Raw genomic sequence first — 24116 nt, 5'->3', positions numbered from 1 at the left:
TGTTTCTAGCATGACTAGCATGCGACTAGCATGTTGCTAGCATGTCTCTAGCATGATTGGCATGTTGCTAGCATGATTTTAGCATGATTAGCATGTTGTTAGCATGATTAGCATGCGACTAGCATGTTTCTAGCATGTTGCTAGCATGATTTTAGTATGATTAGCATGTTGCTAGCATGTCCCTAGCATGATTAGCATGTTGCTAACATGTCGCTAGCATGATTTTAGCATGATTTTAGCATGATTAACATGTTGTTAGCATGTTTCTAGCATGATTAGCATGTGACTAACATGTTGTTAGCATGTTGCTACCATGTTTCTAGCATGTTTATAGCATGATTAACATGCTACTAGCATGTTGTTAGCATGATTAGCAAGTTACTAGCATGTTGTTAGCATGATTATCATGTTGCTAGCGTGTATCTAGCATGACTACCATGCGAATAGCGTGTTGTTAGCTTGACTAGCATGTCGCTACCATGTTTGTAGCATGTTTATAGCATGATTAACATGCTACTAGCATGTTGCTAGCATGATTAGCAAGTTACTAGCATGTTGTTGGCATGATTATCATGTTGCTAGCATGTATCTAACATGAGTAGCATGCGACTAGCATGTTGTTAGCATGTTTCTAGCATGATTAGCATGTCGCTAGCATGTCTCTAGCATGATTAGCATGTTGTTAGCATGTTTATAAAATGTGACTAGCATGTTCCTAGCATGATTTTAGCATGATTAGCATGCGACTAGCATGTTGCTAGCATGATTAGCATTCTACTAGCATGTTTCTAGCATGATTAGCATTCGACTAGCATGTTGCTAGCATGTCGCTAGCATGTTTCTAGTATGATTAACATATTGTTAGCATGTTGTTAACATGTTTCTAACATGACTAGCATGTTGCTAGCATGTTTCTAGCATGATTAGCATGTTGCTAACATGTTTCTAGCATGATTAGCATGTTGCTAACATGATTAGCATGTTATCATGTTTCTACCATGACTAGCATGCGACTAGCATGTTGCTAGTATAATTTTATCATGATTAGCATGTTGTTAGCATGTTTCTAACATGTGAATAGCATTTTGCTAGCATGATTTTAGCATGATTAGCATAATGCTAGCATGTTGCTAGCATGATAAGCATGCGACTAGCATGTTGATAACATGTTTCTAGCATGATTAGCATGTGACTAGCATGTTGTTAGCATGATTAACATGCGACTAGCATGTTGCTAGCCTGTCGCTAGCATGTTTCTAACATTATTAGCATGCAACTAGCATGTTGCTAGCATGATTTTACCATGATTAACATGTTTCTAGCATGACTACCATGTTGCTAACATAATTAGCATGTTGCCAGGATGTTTCTAGCATGTGAATAGCATGTTGCTAGCATGATTTCAGCATGATTAGCATAATGCTAGCATGTTTCTAGCATGATTCGCATGCTAGCATGTTTCTAGCATGACTAGCATGCGACTAGCATGTTGCTAGCATGTTTCTAGCATGATTGACATGTTGCTAACATGTTGCTAGCATGATTTTAGCATGATTAGCATGTTGTTAGCATGATTAGCATGCGACTAGCATGTTGCTAGCATGATTTTAGTATGATTAGCATGTTGCTAGCATGTCCCTAGCATGATTAGCATGTTGCTAACATGTCGCTAGCATGATTTTAGCATGATTTTAGCATGATTAACATGTTGTTAGCATGTTTCTAGCATGATTAGCATGTGACTAACATGTTGTTAGCATGTTGCTAGCATGATTTTAGTATGATTAGCATCTTGCTAGCATGTTTCTAGCAAAATTAGCATTTTGCTAGCATGTTTCTAGCTTGACTAGCATGCGACTAGCATGTTGCTAGCATGTTTCTAGCATGATTAACATGTTGCTAGCATGTTTCTAGCATGACTAACATGCGACTAGCATGTTGCTAGCTTGATTTTAGCATGATTAGCATATTATTAGGATAGATAGGTAGATAGATAGATAGAAAGATAGATAGATAGATAGATAGATAGATAGATAGATAGATAGATAGATAGATAGATAGATAGATAGAAATAGTCAGATAGATAGATAGATAGATAGATAGATAGATAGATAGAAATAGTCAGATAGATAGATTGATAGATAGATAGATAGATAGATAGATAGATAGATAGATAGATAGATAGATAGATAGATTAGATGAGTTTGAATGAGTTTAAATTGATTAGCATCAAAGCTTGATTGAGTCTAATGGGATTTGGAGCTTGGGTCATCTGAACATCCTTTCAATGAAAGTCTATGGGCATTTTTATGATTTTTAATATTAATTTTTAAGAAAACCGTAACTCAAACCAGTCTGAAAAGATATAGCACACCGAGTCAGAACAGTATGAAGGTCTGACCCGAGTTTGGAGTATGTAGCTTGAACGGTCTAGGAGGAGTTAGTGTCCAAAATTTTTGCGGCCAGAAAAATAAGAAGAAGAAGAAGAAGAAGAAGAAGAAGAAGAAGAAGTTTAAATAGGATTTCAGTAAATTGGCTTTCTCAAGCCAACTTAATAAGTTTAAATAGGATTTCAGTAAGTTGGCTTTCTCAAGCCAACTTAATAACTAGAAAAAAAAGTTTGTCAAGACAAACTTTAAGTTGGCTTGAGAAAGCCTGACCAGAAAGTTTGAAGAAGTTTAAAGAAGTTAGAAGTTTATAGTTTAAAGTTAGATTGATAGATTAGTTGAAAGAAAGAAAGATATATTAGTTAGAAAGAATGACAGATAGATTAGTTAGAAAGAATGATATATATTAGTTCAAAAGAAAGAATGATAGATAGATTAGTTTGACAGAAAGAATGCATGCAACAAACATGTTTCTAGCATGATTAGCAAGTTACTAGCATGTTGTTAGCATGACTAGCATGTCGCTACCATGTTTCTAGCATGACTAGCATGTTACTAGCATGTTTCTAGCATTATTAACATGCGAATAGCATGACTAGCATGTCGCTACCATGTTTCTAGCATGTTTATAGCATGATTACCATGCTGCTAGCATGTTTCTAGCATGATTAGCAAGTTACTAGCATGTTGTTAGCATGCGACTAGCATGTTGTTAGCATTTTTCTAGCATGATTAGCATGTTAATAGCATGTTGCTAGCATATTGTTATCATGACTAACATGTTGCTAGTATATTTCTAGCATGATTAGCATTTGACTAGCACGTTGCTAACATGTTTCTAGCATGATTAGCATGTTGTTAGCATGTTTCTAGTATGATTAACATGCGCCTAGCATGTTGTTAACATGATTTTTGCATGATTAGCATGTCGCTAGCATGTTGCTAGCATGTTGTTAGCATGTTCTAGCATGATTAGCATGCGACTAGCATGTTGCTAGCATGATTAGCATGCCACTAGCATGTCGCTAGCATGTTTCTAGCAAGATTAGCATATTTCTAGCATGACTAGCATGCGACTAGCATGTTGCTAACATGATTAGCATGTTGCTAGGATGTTTATAGCTTGACTAGCATTCGACTAGCATGTTGATAGCATGATTTTAGCATGATTAGCATGTTGCTAGCATGTTTCTAGCATGACTAGCATGCGACTAGCATGTTGCTAGCATGATTTTAACATGATTAGCATGTTGCTAGCATGTTTCTAGCATGACTAGCATGTTGCTAGCATGTTACTAGCATGACTAGCATGCGACTAGCACATTGCTACCATGTTTCCAGCATGACTAACATGCGACTAGCATGTTGCTAGCATGATATTACCATGATTAGCATTTTTCTTACATGACTAGCATGCGACTAGCATGTTGCTAATATGATTAGCATGTTGCTAGGATGTTTGTAGCATGCGAATAGCATGTTGCTAGCATGATTTTAGAATGATTAGCATGATGCTAGCATGTTTATAGCATGATTAGCATGTTGCTAGCATGTTACTAGCATGACTAGCATGTGACTAGCACGTTGCTAGCATGTTTCTAGCATGACTAGCATGCGACTAGCATGTTGCTTGCATGATATTACCATGATTAGCATTTTTCTAACATGACTAGCATGCGACTAGCATGTTGCTAATATGATTAGCATGTTGCTAGGATGTTTGTAGCATGCGAATAGCATGTTGCTAGCATGATTTTAGAATGAATAACATGATGCTAGCATGTTTCTAGCATGTTTCTAGCATGATTAGCATGCGACTAGCATGTTGCTAGCATGTTTCTAGCATGACTAGCATGCGACTAGCATGTTGCTAGCATGTTTCTAGCATGATTAGCATGTTGTTAGCATGATTTTAGCATAATTAGCATGTTGCTAGCATGTCCCTAGCACGATTAGCATGTCGCTAGCATGTCGCTAGCATGTTTCTAGAATGATTAGCATGTGACTAACATGTTGCTAACATGATTTTAGCATGATTAGCATGTTGTTAGCATGTTTCTAGCATGACTAGCATGCGACTAGCATCTTGTTAGCATGTTGCTAGCATGATTTTAGCATGATTAGCATGTGACTGACATGTTGCTAACATGATTTTAGCATGATTAGCATGTTGCTAGCATGATTTTAGCATGAGTAACATGTTTTTAGCATGTTTCTAGCATGACTAGCATGCGACTAGCATGTTGGTAGCATGATTAGCATGTTGCTAGCATGTTTCTAGCATGATTAGCATGTTGTTAGCATTTCACTAGCATGTTTCTAGCATGACTAGCATGCGAATAGCATGTTGCTAGCATGATTTTAGCATGATTAGCATATTATTAGGATAGATAGATAGATAGATAGATAGATAGAAAAGGTTTGAAGATAGATAGATAGATATATAGATAGAGATAGATAGATAGATAGATAGATAGATAGATAGATAGATAGATAGATAGATAGATTAGATGAGTTTGAATGAGTTTGAATTGATTAGCATCAAAGCTTGATTGAGTCTAATGGGATTTGGAGCTTGGGTCATCTGAACATCCTTTCAATGAAAGTCTATGGGCATTTTTATGATTTTTAATATTAATTTTTAAGAAAACCGTAACTCAAACCAGTCTGAAAAGATATAGCACACCGAGTCAGAACAGTATGAAGGTCTGACCCGAGTTTGGAGTATGTAGCTTGAACGGTCTAGGAGGAGTTAGTGTCCAAAATTTTTGCGGTCAGAAAAATAAGAAGAAGAAGTTTAAATAGGATTTCAGTAAGTTGGCTTTCTCAAGCCAACTTAAAAAGTAAATAATGTGTAGTTTGTGTGTGGCCGCTGTTCCAAAATGTTTTGTTTTTCTCTTTGTTTTTCTTTAGTGTCCTTTTAATTTAAAAACATGGTTGGTACATTTTATTATGTTTTAATAAAACCGTGTGAGATTTAAATAAACACTGTTTGTGTTGTCAATACCATGTGTCTCTGTTATTAAAGTTATGTTATTTATTGTACTAAGGGCCTTGAAAACAAGTGCATTCAGTATTGTGTAAAAAAAAAAAAAAAAAAGTCCCCCAAGAAATTCAGTGTTCTGGTAACATTTTTAAAATACTGCATTGTGACCATGTAATGTTTAAAGTATATTGTACAAAGTATAGCTAAGTAATATTTGTTTATTAGTGTGCATTTGTTATTGAAGACAAAGTGTGCTATTTGTAGTATTTGGATTAAGCCAAAGGTATTACGGAGAATATCATTTTTACTCAAAAATAATAGACGTGTATATTGCTCGTAATCATTCTGTAATGTACTTGTAACACAGATTAAGTACACTTTATTATCAATATTCAAGTATGTAAATAGTCCCTACACAGGCATATACTTAAAGTATACTAAGTATACTTGAAGTTGTTCCAATTTAGCACACAAAAGTACACTAAATACACGTTAAAGTTATGCTTTACTACAATTTAAATACAAATAAAATATACTTAGTACAAAATTAGTTGTTTCAAAATAGCACACTTTAAGTTAACTAATCATTAACACACTTGAAAGTATACTTATAAATTAGTGTGGCTGCAAGTATACTTAGTATATATTTTTAATACATTTACGGTATATTTTTTTTAGGTTTCGAATACACTTGTAGTTAATTTGTAATGTACTTGTAACACAAATAAAGTACACTTTAATACACTAATCAAGTATGTAAATAGTCCCTACACAGGCATATACTTAAAGTATACTAAATATACTTAAAGTTGTTCCAATTTAGTACACAAAAGTACACTAAATACATTTAAAGTTATGCTTTACTACAACTTAATTACTACTAAAATATACTTAGTACAAAATTAGTTGTTTCAAAATAGCACACTTTAAGTTAACTAATAATTAGTCTGGCTTCAAGTATACTTAACATATTTTTTTTTCACCAGGGTAACAATGGAAGAACAATGATTTCAAGCATCACTCTCCTTTTAACATGTCAAGTCTGCCATTCTAACCCAATCAGCCTGACATAATGATCTCCAGCCTTGTGCTCGTCAACATTCTCACCTGAGTTAACAAGATGATTACTGAAATGATCTCAGCAGGTCCTTTAATGACAGCAATGAAATGCAGTGGAAAGGTTTCAGGGTCATACACACCCTGATGAAGGCATTTAGCCGCAACGCGTAGGTGTACCTCTCACCATTTTTTAAAAAAGCAAGCCAAGAATGTAATAAAGGCTTTTTAATTTTTTCACTGAGATATTCGAGTGCCTTGGAGTTCTTGTCTGCAGTGGAAAGTTTTTTTTGGGATTAAGTTAATTTTCATGGCAAAGAAGGACTATGCAATTCATCTGATCACTCTTCATAACATTCTGGAGTATATGCAAATTGCTATTATAAAAACTTAAGCATCAACTTTTCCAATTTCCAATATTTATGTAATTCTCAAAACTTTTGGCCACGACTGTAGACACTAGTGATGCGCGGGTCGGCTTTTTTTCCAACCACCGGGTCCCGCTTTTCTGAAATTATTTGGCCCGCCCCATTAGGGAAGTTACGGTGCTACTTAGACATTCGTATTGTAACATTATCAAAGAACCCAATAAAATGTGAAAATATTCCAAATATTTAATATAGGCTATAGGGAATTGTACTAGTGATGGTTTGTTCGTGAACGAATATTTTAGGTGAACGAATCGTTCTTGTTCAGGTAATCCACTGACTCATATTTTTCATTCCCTGAAGTTCATTCCTCCACAGCAGTGCGCGAGCTCAGCGTTATTAGCAGCGCATGCGCAGTTCGTGAATGAATTGAATGAGAGTAGCCTATACCGGGTCAGTGAGCCAAGCATGTAAATCTCGATCAGCAATCAGCAGATACAAAGCGCAGTTATTAGTGCACATACGCTCGTTTTCATATTTGGAATACAGAACATAACTCCACGTTTAATCCACAATTTATTAATGTGAATATATTATATATTAGCTAACAGTCTGACCAAACAATTAAAATGTTTAATTATGCAAGAATACCTTGCGCTTTGTTCATCTGAACAACTTATTTAGACTTTTTATTTAATGCGAACATGCACACACTTTAATAAAGCCAAATCAGTTCTACTTAAGCCATAACACATAAGACACTCTTTTTCGCCACCTCCTGTGGCGAATTTGTGTATAATATGAAGAAATGGTCAGTGAACGAATCTGAACGAATCATTTTGGTGAACGAACTGAAAATCAACGAATCTCTTGAAATAATCCAAATTTCCACCACTAAATTCCAGCACCATAAATTGATTTTTTAAATTTTTGTTTTTAGTGACCCGCCCCGCAATAAAGTGCCAATTTCTTAACCCGCCCCGCACATCACTACTACTCACACCTCTCACCCACCCACATCTGCAAACCTCTACATGTGATCCGTTGTTTGTCTCTGCTGAGAAACTCTGAAGTCACTGATTTAGGTCTTAATTTAGCAGATGCTTTAATCTAGATATCAGGAATTCAAACCAAGTGACTCGGCGCTGATCAACAGTGCGGTTCAAGGGAAGAAACACGACATATGCTTTTCAGGATTGCAGTTGTCTTCATTAGATTATCTTGTATCTTTGCAGATCATCTGTTGTGTTTGTTAATGCATATTTTAATGTTTCATCAAAGAACTGATCAAAACAAGACATGGTTTCGTCTGATTCAACGCTGCAGCTTAGTTACAGAGGCTCCCAGATCACAGAGAAGCGTGAATATGCTGCGATCTTGAGCCTTGATGCAGAAAAGACTTTAGTGACAATGCAGTACAGTGTATTAGATCGATTTATTCAGAACCAAGAGCCAGAACTAAGATAAATGGACATCTGACAGGCACTGTAACTTAGGGACAGTAGACAGGGCTGTTGTTGGAGCCCTCCTCTTCCTGATCTCTTTACATCTAGCCGATGATGAAATGAGAAACTGAGTGAAGAGAAGAACATCATGTGAGTGGTCGATTGGCTGATGATGTAATCATCTATCTGATGAAGCCTGGGACTGCTCTCCCTTCACTTATAAACTTAATGATACACACACCTGGATATAAAGCAAATCTTTCAAAAACCCAGGATCTAACATTTATTATCAGGCAAACACACTCTAAAATGGGATGCCAAGTATATTGGGGGTAATTTTGACCAAAGAATATTCATAACGCTCTTGAAAAAAATATATCATTAATAAAAACATCAAAAGAGACATCTACCTATGGAAGTTAGCTTAAGAATAGAGGTGGTGAAAATGAATATAGTCTCTTTTCCAAGTTTCGCCAGAAATGATTCCTGAGACTGAGTTCAGGGCTTGGGACAGGACAATAACATACAACACTGCAGCCAGCACTGGCCAAACTGGAATATTTCTAGGCAGCACAACTTAGGTCTTGTATACGCTGCTGAACACTAGATGCACAGAAACATACAGAACGTGTAAACCAGGGTTTGCCTACACACTGTCTGTCAGGTGACAAGGAAAAATCCCTGGCCAAATCATTTATATCCAATAACAGTCACCACACTGAAGATGTGGTTTAGAGGAGTCGAGCAGCGGAGTCAACTTTTATTTTGAGACTTAAAAAAAAAACACTGGTAGAAATGGACTGCATACTGTAATGTTAACAATCACTGACCATACATACTGTACATGTATACATATAAATACTGTATACACACTTGGGGGAAATAATGTATATACCACTCTATTGTTTCTTCTTCTGTTTTTCCTCATTTCTTTTTGATGTATAACAAAGCTTTCTTACAACATGTTCTATAAAAATAAAGTACATTAAGAACATTTTTTAAATAGAATTTAGACCTGGGAAGAAAATGGAACGTTAGGAACAGACAAGAACAACATATATAATGTCTTCCTTGCAATAGATTGATGACATTAGTTACAGTGACTTAGAGTGATGGTCTCCTGCTGTTAAAGACTTCCTAACTGTATTATTAGAGCAGTAAAGGTGAGATGTTTGCAGGACTTTGTCTGGATCACTGGAGTAGCACCAATTTCAAGGGTTTAATTCCCAGTGAATGCAAGAACTTATAAGAAGCAGTCCTTCAATACAATAATGCAAGTGGCTTTGGATGAAAACATCTACCAAAAGCAGAGATGTAAATGTTGGAGTAAACACAGGACTGGACTATTGAGAGAGTTATCGGTGATGATTTGGGAGTCATGATTCAGCAGGACAAAACAAGAAAACATGATGGTATAAAACCCATCAGGTGACCACAGGGTCCTGCAGCAATAGAAGACTCATTATCACTGACACCAGACATGACGTCACTTACATAACCTACCCACAAACACACAGCATATTACAACTAGTGGTGGGCATAGATTCATTGTTTTAATCTAGATCAATCTCACTGTAATCTTGGAATTAATATATATGAATCTAGATTAAAATGGCTCATTTGAATTCTGCCAAAGGCATTCAGAATATGTGTGCTACCCAAATAAACTATGACTAAAAGTAACGTTAAGTCTCTTGAGAACTGGTTTCTCAAGACAGGTGGTGCATTAGACCAGGGGCTCATCTCTTGTTTCCAAAATGCATCACAAAGTGCTTGAGAAAGCTGTAAACTAATTCCACATTGCACAAGGTGCAAACAATCTTACGTCTGTTTCACACATACTCCCTCTGCTGTGCGTATGCGTTTCCTATTTTTTTACGCACCCATGTTAACGGATTGCAGCATTCACGCGGTTGTGGTCTGTCAGTGTGTTCCAGGAGCGTTGCGTCTGCAGCTGTGCAGCGATCGTTCATGTACCGAGAAGCGGACTGCAAACGCGTCCTGTGTGAGAGCACAATGAGTATGAGTCCGTGCTGCTTCTGCACCACATACGTAACATACACGGACTGCATACACACTGCAGACGGAGTATGTGAGAAACAGGCTTGCGTCTTGTCCAGGTTTCCATTGGGAAGCTTCTTTAAAAAAAAAATTCCCTGAAGCAAACCCGGCGGCTTCAGCTGCATCCATGTTAGCACGTCATGTTTGATGTGGTAATTTCACAGTAGGCATACACACAGGTTTAAAGACTCATTCTCGCCCCCTACAGATTCGGCTAGACATACATCCATGCTAAAATATCAAGGTGAAAGTCATCATATCTCACCTAGTATAGACCCAGCTCTCAACGCAACTTTGAGAATAGACAGGAATAGATTAACAGTGATATTTTTTTTTTAATCGCCCGATAAGTCTCACCAATAACGGCCCACCACTAATTACAACCCATTTCATTCAGCGCAGCCGCTTTATTTCACCGCCAGGTCTCATAGAACAGCTGATGATAAAACTCCACACATTTATAAACAAATCATTTTATTACAGTTGGACAAGAAAGAATAGAAAGGAGGAAGTCATGAATTCGACTATAATGGTGGTTTTGTTTTGCGTCAGTCTTAGCATTTGGTGCAAAACATATAGAGTGGCAGTGAAACCAGAACACTGATGCTGGATACGGGATAAGAGTCTCACACACACACACACACACACAGAGAGAGAGACAGAGAGAGACACACACATACACACACACACACACACACACACACACACACACACACACACACACACACACACACACACACACAGAGAGAGAGACACCCAGAGAGACAGACACACACCAGAAATGAAATGTGGAGTCGTAGCACCTGCTAATGATAATGTTCCACTGACACACAATGCACAGTAAAGGCAGAGAAATATGACACTTAACAGTTGAAGTCTATCATCGGTGAACACTGACAACACTGGCTCGGCTCACAGACAGACAGCTACGGCTGCATCTGTGACCTCAAACCACAGGGAATGATGGGAATAAAGCTCTCATTCGGTGAAGAACGGATGCTCCAAAGCATTCAGCGCTGAGATTCGTTTCAACGGGTCGAACGTCAGCATTTCCTGTTGAGACAGAGTCAGAGTCTCTGGTATTCATTTAGTTACTGTGTGCAGAAACCAGTCAGACATTCAATATCCATTTAGTATACTACTGTGGTTTTATTATAGTTTTTACGATCATATTTTCTTAATTTTAATATCATCTTAATTTTAAAGTTTTAGTAATTTTGGTGTTTTTTTATTATCATTTTTATTCAGCTTTAGTTGTTTTAGTATTTTAGATTAAAGAAAATCTCTTGGTAAGTAGCTGATATGATATAATTATTTATTTATTTCATTTCAGTTCATTTAAGTAATGAAAAGTTTTCAACAATATTAACCCAGATTCAAAAGAGTTTCTGAAGTGAGAATATGTTTGATTTCTTTGCCCCTAACAATACTGTTCAAGCTGTTTTCAGCTCCTGCAGCCCACTGACTCTTTTCTTGTTGCTTTACTCTGGTAAAACTGCAGCTCTATGTGAAGTGACATTAATGCAGACGCACCAATAAGAGCTCCGCCCCCTTCTCAGTGATCTCAGGAACGCAGTCTGTGATTGGCCGAGGGGTCTGAGGGCTGAAGTTCTTCCAGGACAGAGTGACATCAGCGGGCCACTGGTCTTCAGCTGGCAGGCCGATCACTCTGTCAATCACATGTTGATTAATGATCACTCGTGTAATGATGCTGCTCTCCTCAGTATCAGCCTCTCTAACATCAGTGTGTGTGTGTGTGTGTGTGTGTTTACATACGAGAAAATCTTGCTCAGCTGGTCCACCTCTGAATCTCCACAGAAGAGAGGTCTGAAAGATGAGAGGAATCATTAATGAATGTGCGAACCAACAGACCTGATGGGAAAATAGAGCCATTAATTAATGCTTTATCAAAACTTTCACAAGAATGCTTGCAGATTTATATTCAGAGTGGATGAGCTGCTGTGTCATATATGACCTACCATTGTCTCTCAGATTAATTAAATCGCTCTAGATAAAAGTGTCCGATAAATGAAAATGTATCGGCATGCAATCTCAAAAAAAGTAATGCATTTCAGACTGGATTCAACTGCAAAACAGGGTAACTGCATGTTTCAAATACTCAAGACATCTTTTATTGAATATATTGAAATTGGTTTGCACTAATATTTTAATTGGTTGACTGATGCTGAATTTTGCTGATACAAAGAATTCAGTAGAGTATTGTAAAATCTCTATATTGACTGTTCTGAATCGGATATCAGTAATCAAGCTAATTCTTATGGAGCGGTTCATCATTAACTGGACACTGGTAAAGCAGCATCTTTAGATGTGACAGTCTGATGTGCACGAACACATGAGCCACCTGGACGACGCTCTCATCCTGATGAACTACTGAACTGGATGAGCCTGGCTCTCAGACTCACGTGCGTCTGAACATCTCAGCGAAGATGCATCCGGTGCTCCAGATGTCCAGCGGTGTGGCGTAAGTGGTCTGGAGCAGCACCTCCGGAGAGCGATACCACAGTGTCACCACCTGATCCACGAGAGAAGACCGCATCAGCGGTGTGTGTGTGTGTGTGTGTGTGTGTGTGTTGCTCAGGACGGGAGTGTGTGTGGTCTCACCACCGGTGTGAGTGCCATGTGGCAGCTGTAGATGCGCGCCAGCCCGAAGTCAGCCAGCTTCACCTGCCCTCTGCTGGTCACCAGGATGTTCTCCGGCTTCAGGTCTCGATGGAGAACTAGATTCGAGTGCAAGAACGCCAGACCACACAGCAGCTGCTGCATCAAGTCCTGCATCACACATCGGATGTGTCCTTGTTAAAGAGCATGAGTAATAACTGCACGTGTGCACTGTGGGGCTAGGCTTCGGTTGAAATGTAAAACTGAGGTGTACTTGCAGTGTATGTACAGAGTAATTAATGCAAGGTAACCACATGGGTCACGGTAGGGTTCAGGGTTAGGATTTAAGATACAGTCGTGGCCAAAAGTTTTGAGAATTACATAAATATTGGAAATTGGAAAAGTTGCTGCTTAAGTTTTTATAATAGCAATTTGCATATACTCCAGAATGTTATGAAGAGTGATCAGATGAATTGCATAGTCCTTCTTTGCCATAAAAATTAACTTAATCCCAAAAAAACCTTTCCACTGCATTTCATTGCTGTAATTAAAGGACCTGCTGAGATCATTTCAGTAATCATCTTGTTAACTCAGGTGAGAATGTTGACGAGCACAAGGCTGGAGATCATTATGTCAGGCTGATTGGGTTAGAATGGCAGACTTGACATGTTAAAAGGAGGGTGATGCTTGAAATCATTGTTCTTCCATTGTTAACCATGGTAACCTGCAAAGAAACGCGTGCAGCCATCATTGCGTTGCATAAAAATGGCTTCACAGTCAAGGATATTGTGGCTACTAAGATTGCACCTAAATCATCAATTTATAGGATCATCAAGAACTTCAAGGAAAGAGGTTCAATTCTTGTAAAGAAGGCTTCAGGGCGTCCAAGAAAGTCCAGCAAGCGCCAGGATGGTCTCCTAAAGAGGATTGAGCTGCAGGATCGGAGTGCCACCAGTGCAGAGCTTGCTCAGGAATGGCAGCAGGCAGGTGTGAGCGCATCTGCACCCACAGTGAGGACAAGACTTCTGGAAGATGGCCTGGTGTCAAGAAGGGCAGCAAAGAAGCCACTTCTCTCCAAAAAAACATCAGGGACAGATTGATCTTCTGCAGAAAGTATAGTGAATGGACTGCTGAGGACTGGGGCAAAGTCATATTCTCCGATGAAGCCCCTTTCCGATTGTTTGGGGCATCTGGAAAAAGGCTTGTCCGGAGAAGAAAAGGTGAGCGCTACCATCAGTCCTGTGTCATGCCAACAGTAAAGCATCCTGACACCATTCATGTGTGGGGTTGCTTCTCATCCAAGGGAGTGGGCTCACTCACAATTCTGCCCAAAAACACAGCCATGAATAAAGAATGGTACCAAAACACCCTCCAACAGCAACTTCTTCCAACAATCCAACAACAGTTTGGTGAAGAACAATGCATTTTCCAGCACGATGGAGCACCGTGCCATAAGGCAAAAGTGATAACTAAGTGGCTCGGGGACCAGAATGTTGAAATTTTGGGTCCATGGCCTGGAAACTCTCCAGATCTTAATCCCATTGAGAACTTGTGGTCAATCCTCAAGAGGCGGGTGGACAAACAAAAACCCACTAATTCTGACAAACTCCAAGAAGTGATTATGAAAGAATGGGTTGCTATCAGTCAGGATTTGGCCCAGAAGTTGATTGAGAGCATGCCCAGTCGAATTGCAGAGGTCCTGAAAAAGAACTGCAAATACTGACTCTTTGCATAAATGTCATGTAATTGTCGATAAAAGCCTTTTAAACGTATGAAGTGCTTGTAATTATATTTCAGTACATCATAGAAACAACTGAAACAAAGATCTAAAAGCAGTTTAGCAGCAAACTTTTTGAAAACAAATATTTATGTAATTCTCAAAACTTTTGGCCACGACTGTACTGTAATTAATGTGGAACAGGACTGTAAAATAAAGTATGCTGCATGTCACATTTGAAACGAGGACACTACTGCATCTGTCTCGGGGGAGTGGAATCACTTGATTTCATCTGAAAGCATTTCCAGCCTTTCTGTTGAGGTTTTAGGGGCGCTTTCACTGCTGCCCATCATGCATCTGGACACGTTAGTGTTCGCACTACAGATGTAATGATGGCACATGTGTTTCTAAACGTCTCCAAAAATACAGTAATGTTACTACCATTTAAAAGAACTCTTTTCTGTGTGAATATCTTTATTCCTCTGATGCAATGCTGATTTTTATGCAGCTCAAGAAACATTATTTAATATCAATGTTAAGAATAGTAGATGTTTTTTTTCATATATTTTTGTGTAAACATATATTTCTCAGGTTTCTTTGGTGAATTCAAAGTTCAAAAGAACAGCATTGATTTGAAATATAATATACTGTCACTTTTGATCAATTTAATGTGTCCTTGCCAAATAAAAGTATTGACCTCTTGATTTTTCTTAGACTAGTGCAGTGTTTTCATGCCAAATGCTGAATTAATTATTATTTTTTTTAATGTAACAAAAACAAGTTTTTCTGTGGTGCGTTTCCCAAAATCAAAGTCTGTCATAACCAACAGAGTTCAATGGGAATTGTGACCATAGTTAGCTAATGATGCTTTTGGGAAAGGCCCTCATGAACAGTTAGAACGTTACATAATGTCAAGGGAAACATCCAGGAGATATTTTACACCACATGGCTGCAATGAAACGAGTGTCTTGCTTCAGTCTTCCTTCATTGGACACTTAAATCACTGAACCACAAACAAATATTCGTCACACTAAACCTCCGGCTCTTTTTCCTCCACACATAGTTCACACTGCTCAGATATATCCACAGTCCGTCTGGGTGGTGATCTTACTCTGATCTGCTGGAAGGGCAGTCCAGGTGCCGGCACCTTCTCCAGGTACGTCCTGAGGTCCTGGTCCACGTGCTCAAACACTAGAGTCACTTTAGTTTCCTGGTCTGTTCTCAGTGTGGCGCACACATCCATCAGCCTGAACACACACACACCATTCCCCACAAAATCATTTCACATTATTCAACATTCTGACATCAAAACATGAATTATACACTTGTAACTGCTTTCATGTGCTGCATTAAACAGTCTGTGTGAAAGCCACTTCAGATGCAGATTCTGTTCCTCTGCAAACACAGATTGTGTTGATACTGATTTCATTTGATTGGTAACAGCCCTGTAGTCTCTTACTATATGAATTGAATTTACTGATTAAAATTATTTTGTGTATTTGTAGTAATGAAATGTGTTTACGCGATTTAAGTAAAAAAAAAAAAAAATACATTTTCCACATACTGTACATTATAGTTTCTCCTCTATGTCCCACCTTCTGAATCGCCTAGATTTTTACAACGCTCATCGTTCTTGAAAAGCAAGATGTGCTCTGATTGGCCAGATATCCAGTGCGTTGTGATTGGCTGAATGTGTGTGAGGGAGATATTACGCCTCTCATCACACTGTGATGCCAGCAGCACGAAACTGCTGCTCTGCTCGTGCACATCCCATCATCGCTTCTCTTTTAGCAGTTCAGTCAATGTACTGTTAGGAGGAACTGAATAACTTGGGATACTGGTTTATTTCGCGTCAGAGACTTTAGAGATGCATTTGGAGCTTTATCTCATGATGTCATGATCAGATCACTGCTGTTCGCTGCATAGTGAAAGAGGTATATAGAGGCTTCTTTATCGAAGTAATCTGTGGAGAACAGCTCACTCACCCAACACCACTTCAAGACAGGCATTAAAACTGGCTGCCCTTGGAGTGCAATTCATTTTATAATACACACAGAACAAACTCCTTGACAGCAACCAATCTGGCTTCAGAAGTGGACATTCAACGGAGACTGTCTTGCTCTCAGTTGTTGAAGCCCTAAGACCGGCAAGAGTGGAATTCAAATCTTCAGAATTTTAGACCAATATCTAATCTTCCTTTTATAGGCAAAATTATAGAAAAGGTAGTTTTTAATCAGCTGAACAAATCCTTTAACGCAAATGGATACCTGGACAATTTTCAATCTGGTTTTCGACCACATCACAGCACAGAGACAGCACTCATTAAGATGATAAATGATATTCGCTTAAATTGTGACTCTGGCAAAATATCGGTGGTGGTATTGCTAGATCTCAGTGCTGCGTTTGACACTGTCGATCATAACATACTACTAGAGAGACTGGAAAACTGGGTCGGGCTTTCTGGCATGGTACTCAAATGGTTCAGGTCATACTTAGAAGGGAGAGGTTATTATGTGAGTCTAGGAGAGCATAAGTCTAAGTGGACGTCCATGACATGCTGAGTCCCACAAGGGTAAATTCTTGCACCGCTCTTGTTTAGCATGTATATGCTTCCACTAAGTCAAATAACGAGAAAGAACCAAATTGCCTATCACAGCTATGCTGATGATACCCAGATTTACCTAGCCTTATCTCCAAATTACTACAGCCCCATTGACTCCCTCTGCCAATGCATTGATGAAATTAATAGTTGGATGTGCCAGAACTTTCTTCAGTTAAACAAGGAAAAAACTGAAGTCATTGCATTTGGAAACAAAGATGAAGTGTTCAAGGTGAATGCATACCTTAACTCTAGGGGTCAAACAACTAATAATCAAGTTAAAAAACATTGCAAGAATTAGATGTTTTGTTTCCAGCCAAGACTTGGAGAAACTTGTTCACGCCTTCATCACCAGCAGGGTGGACTATTGTAATGGGCTCCTCGCCGGCCTTCCCAAAAAGACCATTAGACAGCTGCAGCTCATCCAGAACACTGCTGCCAGGATTCTGACTAGAACCAGAAAATCTGAGCATATCACACCAGTCCTCAGGTCCTTACACTGGCTTCCAGTTACATTTAGGATTGATTTTAAAGTACTTTTACTCGTATATAAGTCACTAAATGACCTAGAACCGAAATATATTGCAGATATGCTCACTGAATATAAGCCTAACAGAGCACTCAGATCATTAGGATCGAGTCAGTTAGAAATACCAAGGGTTCACACAAAACAAGGGGAGTCCTCCTTTAGTTACTATGCTGCCCGCAGTTGGAATCAGCTTCCAGAAGAGATCAGATGTGCTAAAACACTAGTCACATTTAAATCTAGACTTAAAACTCATCTGTTTAGCTGTGCATTTACTGAATGAGCACTGTGCGATGTCCGAACTGATTGCACTGTATTTTATGTATTTATTCACTGTATTTTATGTAAAATCATTTTCTATTTTTAACTGTTATTAATTCATTTTAAATAAGTCAATTTTTAAATCATTTCCAAAGTTTTAAAATTGCTTGTTTTTATTTTTGTATTATTTTTCTTTATGACTATTTTACTTACTTTTATGTTAAGCACTTTGAATTACCATTGTGTACGAAATGTGCTATATAAATAAACTTGCCTTGCTCTCTTGGCAGGTCTTCCTGCAAGTTCTATCAAACCTTTACAATTAATCCAGAACGCGGCAGCAAGATTAATTTTTAATGAGCCGAAAAGAATACATGTCACACCTCTGTTTATCAATTTGCACTGGCTTCCGATAGCTGCTCGCATAAAATTCAAGGCATTGATGTTTGCCTACAAAACTACCACTGGCTCTGCACCCATTTACATTAATTCATTACTTCAGTTCAGACTTATGTGCCTCTAATAGCTTTCGTTATTATTGCATTATTGCATTCTGTTTTTATTCAAAATGTGTACAGTGTCCTGACTTTTTTTGGAATCGGGTTTGTAAAAGCCCTTGTGTAGTGTACTGATTTTAAGCTAACTGACACTTGTTATAGCACTTATATATCATTGCTCTTTTTGTTGTTTTTGATTGCTTCCATTGTCCTCATAAGCGTCTGCTAAATGACTAAATGTAATGTAATGTAAATGTAATTTCCATCAACCAGTGGTTAAAGTGGATGTGTCAGTGTGCCCGCCAGGTGTGATGTCCCCGATCCCAATACAGGGTTATGCAGATGATGTCCAGATCACCTCCAGAGAAGAGAGCATAATTAAAAATATGCTAGCCAGAACAGATTCTTTTCTGAAATGGTCAAGCCTGGAGATTAAGGACTCACAATGTGCTGTTCTGTATGAGAGGAGGAGACGAGGGAACCGGTGGTACCACTCGAAATCTGATAACGTCCAGTGTTTACACAGTTCACATGCAGGCTGGAGCTGATTGATAAATGTCCACTGCCACTGATCATGAAGCTGGAGGCTGTTAGACAGGTGTCTAAAGTACAACATCTGTTCTCCAACGTTCATATCCAGCTGAAAGTGCTGAGCCAAATGAATAACAAAACAGTGAGCTTAGTGCGAAAGTGGTTTGGACTGAATACACACAGCACTCGGGACATTATTTTTCATCCCCAATGGGAAGGAGGGTTGGGGGTACCGAACGTGATATGGGTTTATAGCAGCATGCAGATTTCTCATCTTCTGAACATGTTGAACAATGATGACAGAGACGTTAGGGAGCTGGCTCGGTCCTCTCTGTTCCTGGATCTCAGGAGACGCAGGGTGCCGTTAGCCACGGACTCAGAGTCCCACTTCCTTGGCTTTAGAAGAAAACCCAGCGGGAAACTGGACACTCACTCGGCTGGTTTTGGTGTCTGGTCAGATTGGCCGGACCTGAATGACCCATGTGTAAGAACAGGAGTATCTCTGGAGTGGGCTCGGTCTGACTCTGGGACGGTGAGGGTCTCAGAGGATATCATCACTGACCCCCTGATCTATGTCAGAGCAACAGCTGCGTTCGGTGGATCTAGCCCCCTGCTAACATCTACAGGTGCCCGTCGAACTCTCTTTAGCCCCTTTCACACTGCACGTCGGACCCGGCAAATTGCTAGGTCGCCTTCTGTGTGAAAGCAACCACATCCCGGGATTGATTCCGGCACTGAACCTGGGTCGGGGACCTAGTAACATTGCCGGGTTCGACCCGGGACGAGCACCGTGTGAACAAAAGCCAGATCTAATGCCGTGTCGTAGTGACGACATACGTTATCGCGCGACTCTTTTACCGGCTGTTTTGAAGGAAGATCAACGTTCGCGACTAAAATATGTTCAAACTGTAATGAAGCAGAGATCAGTTAGTTCATCACTTTCCGCGCTGACGCCGAGATCGTTCGCTTGCTTCAGTGAAAGTATAACGTGCCTAGCGTTTTCGACTCGTACATTACACGTCACGCCCTGATGTCGTCACGGGATCTTTTTATGGGTTGTGTGTGTAGGCACGCACATATCCCGGGTAATCACTGGCAGTGTGAAAGTGCACAATCTAGCGACCCGGGAACAATTGCCGGAACACTTTACCCGTGTATTTGCCGGAATGGCAGTGTGAAAGGGGCTATGGATTTACATCAGTGTCACCAAAAACAACACTGGACGGGACTGAGCCTTCAGGGAAAACTTGCTTGTCTTCCCTCGGCTGATCACTCTGTTTCTCACTCATTCCTCAAGAACACTGCACTCAGCGAGGACATTGTTATTTTCAAAGTAAAAGCCAGATTACACGTTCTTCCAACTAGACTCAACCTTTCTATCTGGTTCCTACAGCTCAGGTTCCTCACAAACCTTCCTGTATAAACTCATCCATGTTTCAGTATCTGAACAGTAACTCTGAACTCTTCTCTCATCTGTCTGCTAACACACCAGATGTTGTTATGATGAAAGAGGAGTGTAGAGAGGTGTTGTGTGCACCTTTGACTCCAGTAATGAAAGCTTCCTGCATACTAAAGTCATTAAATTTCAATCACTCCTAAATACCATTTCAGAGACAGGTTATCGAGGCTGATTACTTGTTTTTATATTTGGCAGCTTAGGACACACACAAAAGTTGGTTGTAAGAGGGCTTCAACAACTTGGGATATCCAGAAAGAGAGCTAAACACCTAGCAAAGTACTGTGCTTTGTCCTCTATCATAGGCAGCCATCATATATGGAGCAGACGCTGATATTTACACCCATAAAAACTGAGTGATGTGCTTAATATTGTGAAGATCTGCTGCATGCCACTAAATCATGACTTTGTACATGTATTTGACTGCATCTATAATATTTATATCCCTGTAAGTTACTTGTTTTAAGTGGACTTAAATAAATTGTTCAAATGTGTGTGTAAGTGTGGTACCTGACGATGTTGGGGTGGTCAAACTGCTCGAGTCGTTTGAGCAGAGCCACCTCTCGCACCGTGGACAGAGGAATCCCGTCCTGATTGGTCTGCACTCTCACACTCTTCAGAGCCACAAACTGCCCACTGTTTCTGTCTCGAGCCTTGTACACAGTCCCATAAGCCCCGCCGCCGATCTCTGCCACCGGCTCGTACTGCACCACGCTCTCCTGCGCCATCACCTGCAGCAAACCACACCGCATGTGACTACTGATGGACAAGCATACCAACACGGTTCTGAACATGTCTGTAACTCTACTGAGAGAAAACACACACACACACATATACACACACACACACACACACATATATACACACACACACCTATACACACAACTATACACACAACTATACACACACACACACACACATACATACACACACACATACACACACACATACACACACACACACACACACACACCTACACACACACACACACACACACACACCTACACACACACACACACACACACACACATACACACACACACTGGGTTTAGAGAGTTTAGAATGAGAATATGGAGCTGCCATTGTAATTTAAGAAGGTGATCAGTGGCTTTAAAAAGTTTGGTTAGTCACTGTATACTCACTCACTGGTGGATGAGGAGACAATGTAAAGCGCTTTGAGTGCTTAGAAAAAGCGCTATTTAATGTGAGGAATTATTATTATTATTGTCCCAGACAGCTGGCTGGATACTTGTTGGACTGTCCAAAACCATGCATTTACCACGGTGTTTAATATGAGTGAACAGTCCTGTGGTAGAGCACAGCTGGTCTGGGTCTGGCCTGTAACACAGGATGAGACACATCCTCGGAACACGACATCAAACGAGGCGACATTACGAGTGACACACACACACACACACACACACACACACACACACTCACCACGTTTCTCCTCGCGTGTAGAGCTAGTTAAACTAGTTTAGAAGAATAAAGCGCGCGTCTCATCTCCTCCGTTCGTCTGCCGCGCTTCAGAGGTGTCTGCTGACTTCTGTAGTGTGTGTTGTTGAGCTCAGCAGATATTTCATGAGTTTATTTCATGAAAGTGTGTGTGGTAAACTCTAGTCTGTGCTCAGTCCGTCTCCATTCACTTCCTGTCTGATCTCAGGGCGGAGCGACACGATCAGACTCCTCCAATCACCTCGAACCATTCACCTAAACTTACCTCGACTTTAACTGTTTACCAGTAACAGTATAACAGACTTCATCATTAAACTGTTTATTCACATTTCAAATGTCAAAATCTTTGCTAATAGGCACATTAAGATAGTATTTTGTTTCTCTAACCTTTATGTTATATTTTTGTAGTTGGCTTGGCATTAAAATGTATGACTCCTTTACATTCAAACGTGTCATACAATTAGTAAACTCTTATACATTTTGAGAGGAAGGGCATTAAATATTAAATCTACCAGTTTCTTGTAAACACAAATCGAAATATATTTTAATAGAAACCTGTTGAAAGTCCATGTAAACAAACCTTTGATACTTCAAAAAGTTAATAAAGCTAGTAGAATTCATATGAATCAAACATTTAATCCAAGAATTCATGTAAGCTTTTATTCTATATAAATGCTGATCACTGCACATATACAGCTCATTAAAGAAGATCAACAAAATCTCACAGAAGTCAGATTAAATGGCTTGATTCATGTCTTTATTACTGGATCAGTTTTGGTTGCAAAAAATGGGATGAGTGAACAATGATAGAATTGTTATTCTGAGTGTCACAAGTAAAGACAACAATAATGTAGGCACAAAACAGTTGGCCCCTAATACAATATAGGACTATACACAACAATGAGCCTAAAGGATAATATGGGATATGCTTTACACTATTTATTCATGATTTAATAGATTGCACTGATTGCTTTGGAAAACAGTTATTTCTTCATGAGAAATAAATGAGAAAAAAATATTATTTTCTGTATTTCACTGACACCTTGCCCAATGATTAGATCCAAATATTGTTCAAACTAATGTCTATAAAACACATATAAATGTAGGTTTTATAATGTGTAAAAAAAAAAAGTTTGATCCACACAATCAAAACAAAATCAAGTTTGTTCACAAATTTAATGCAGCATTCATAATTGTGAATATATACGCACCAATGAATCATTCACAAACTGACCAGTAACATGAATTAAGAAAATGTCCCAGAGTCCACTGGGATTACAAGCAGAATTTCATAGTACAGATACCATACCAATTTATTAAAGTAAAAGTCATCCAACAAAATATGCGTTCCATTCTGTGACAGTTAAGCCAAAAAATAAAGATGGCATCTGAAAGCTGGGGTCAGTTTGTATTTAAATGTATGTTTCTGAACAACATTTTCCTCTTTTTATGTCATTTCTAGTGAGAAATTAATATTGCAGTAATTAAAGATCCACAGTTGTCACCAAAGCTCTATAAACCAATACTCTGTCTCAGAAGCCTGTCCAAAATCAGTTTCATGAGGTGCCTTTGTGCAAAACACTGCCTGCAGAGTCATTGCCTGATACGGCAGTGAGGCAGCAAGTCACCTGCCTGGGTTCCCGGATGCAGCCCATGCCTGTCACCTCAGCACACTACATTTCCCAGAATCCCTCCTGGCTCACACCCGTTCACACGCTCCATGATCACCACACCTGTCTATGATTATCCTCATCACCACCTCTCTACAAAAGCCAACACCATACACATGCGCTGTTTGTCTAGTTTTATCTATTCCTAGAACAAGAAGGAATTACCTGATTTCTAACCCTGGACACTTACCTGCTTTCAGCCTGACTGCAGTTTCAGTTTTCATCCTGTTTGTCGCTATTTTAACCAGTACCTGCAAAAACAGTCCAAGACTAACTAAACTTGATACTTACCTGCTTGCATTGCTTAATCTGTATAGCCTGTCAATATAGATAGTTGTTGATGTTACTGCTGTGTTGTTCACTTCTGTTATTGTGACGCCTAGGGCCTGTACCATGAAGCTAGATTAGCTGGCTAGCCAGGTAAGTTTCAGGTTAGTTTGCACCAATCCTGGGTTTTAGGTACCACGTAAGTGGCTTGGGTT

At 39.2% G+C, this 24116-nt stretch overlaps 1 protein-coding gene across 1 annotated transcript; it reads right to left on the bottom strand.

Moving 5' to 3' along the window:
- Window positions 1-11079: 11079 nt before the first annotated feature.
- On the bottom strand, window positions 11080-22195 carry LOC132119139 (cyclin-dependent kinase 4-like). The gene is made up of 9 exons (XM_059528887.1): window positions 21950-22195; window positions 21020-21240; window positions 15751-15886; window positions 12926-13093; window positions 12727-12836; window positions 12080-12130; window positions 11837-11972; window positions 11259-11356; window positions 11080-11214 (listed from the first exon to the last, which is right to left on the bottom strand). The coding sequence occupies exons 2-8, from the start codon at window positions 21235-21237 to the stop codon at window positions 11282-11284; spliced, it is 894 nt and encodes a 297-aa protein (XP_059384870.1). The 5' UTR covers window positions 21238-21240; window positions 21950-22195; the 3' UTR covers window positions 11080-11214; window positions 11259-11281.
- Between the last annotated feature and the right edge of the window lie 1921 nt (window positions 22196-24116).

Source organism: Carassius carassius, chromosome 38 (genome assembly GCF_963082965.1).
Source record: "Carassius carassius chromosome 38, fCarCar2.1, whole genome shotgun sequence".
Taxonomy (NCBI): Eukaryota; Metazoa; Chordata; class Actinopteri; order Cypriniformes; family Cyprinidae; genus Carassius; species Carassius carassius.
This window is presented reverse-complemented; position numbering and strand designations above follow the sequence as displayed.

Excerpts from the sequence above, each read along its gene's own strand:
- LOC132119139 (XM_059528887.1), bottom strand. The coding sequence starts at position 21,237 with ATGGCGCAGGAGAGCGTGGTGCAGTACGAGCCGGTGGCAGAGATCGGC. Across the intron at positions 12,837-12,925 it reads ACATGGCACTCACACCGGTG|GTGGTGACACTGTGGTATCG; the intron begins GTGAGACCACAC and ends CTCGTGGATCAG. Across the intron at positions 12,131-12,726 it reads GCTGAGATGTTCAGACGCAC|ACCTCTCTTCTGTGGAGATT; the intron begins GTGAGTCTGAGA and ends CTCATCTTTCAG.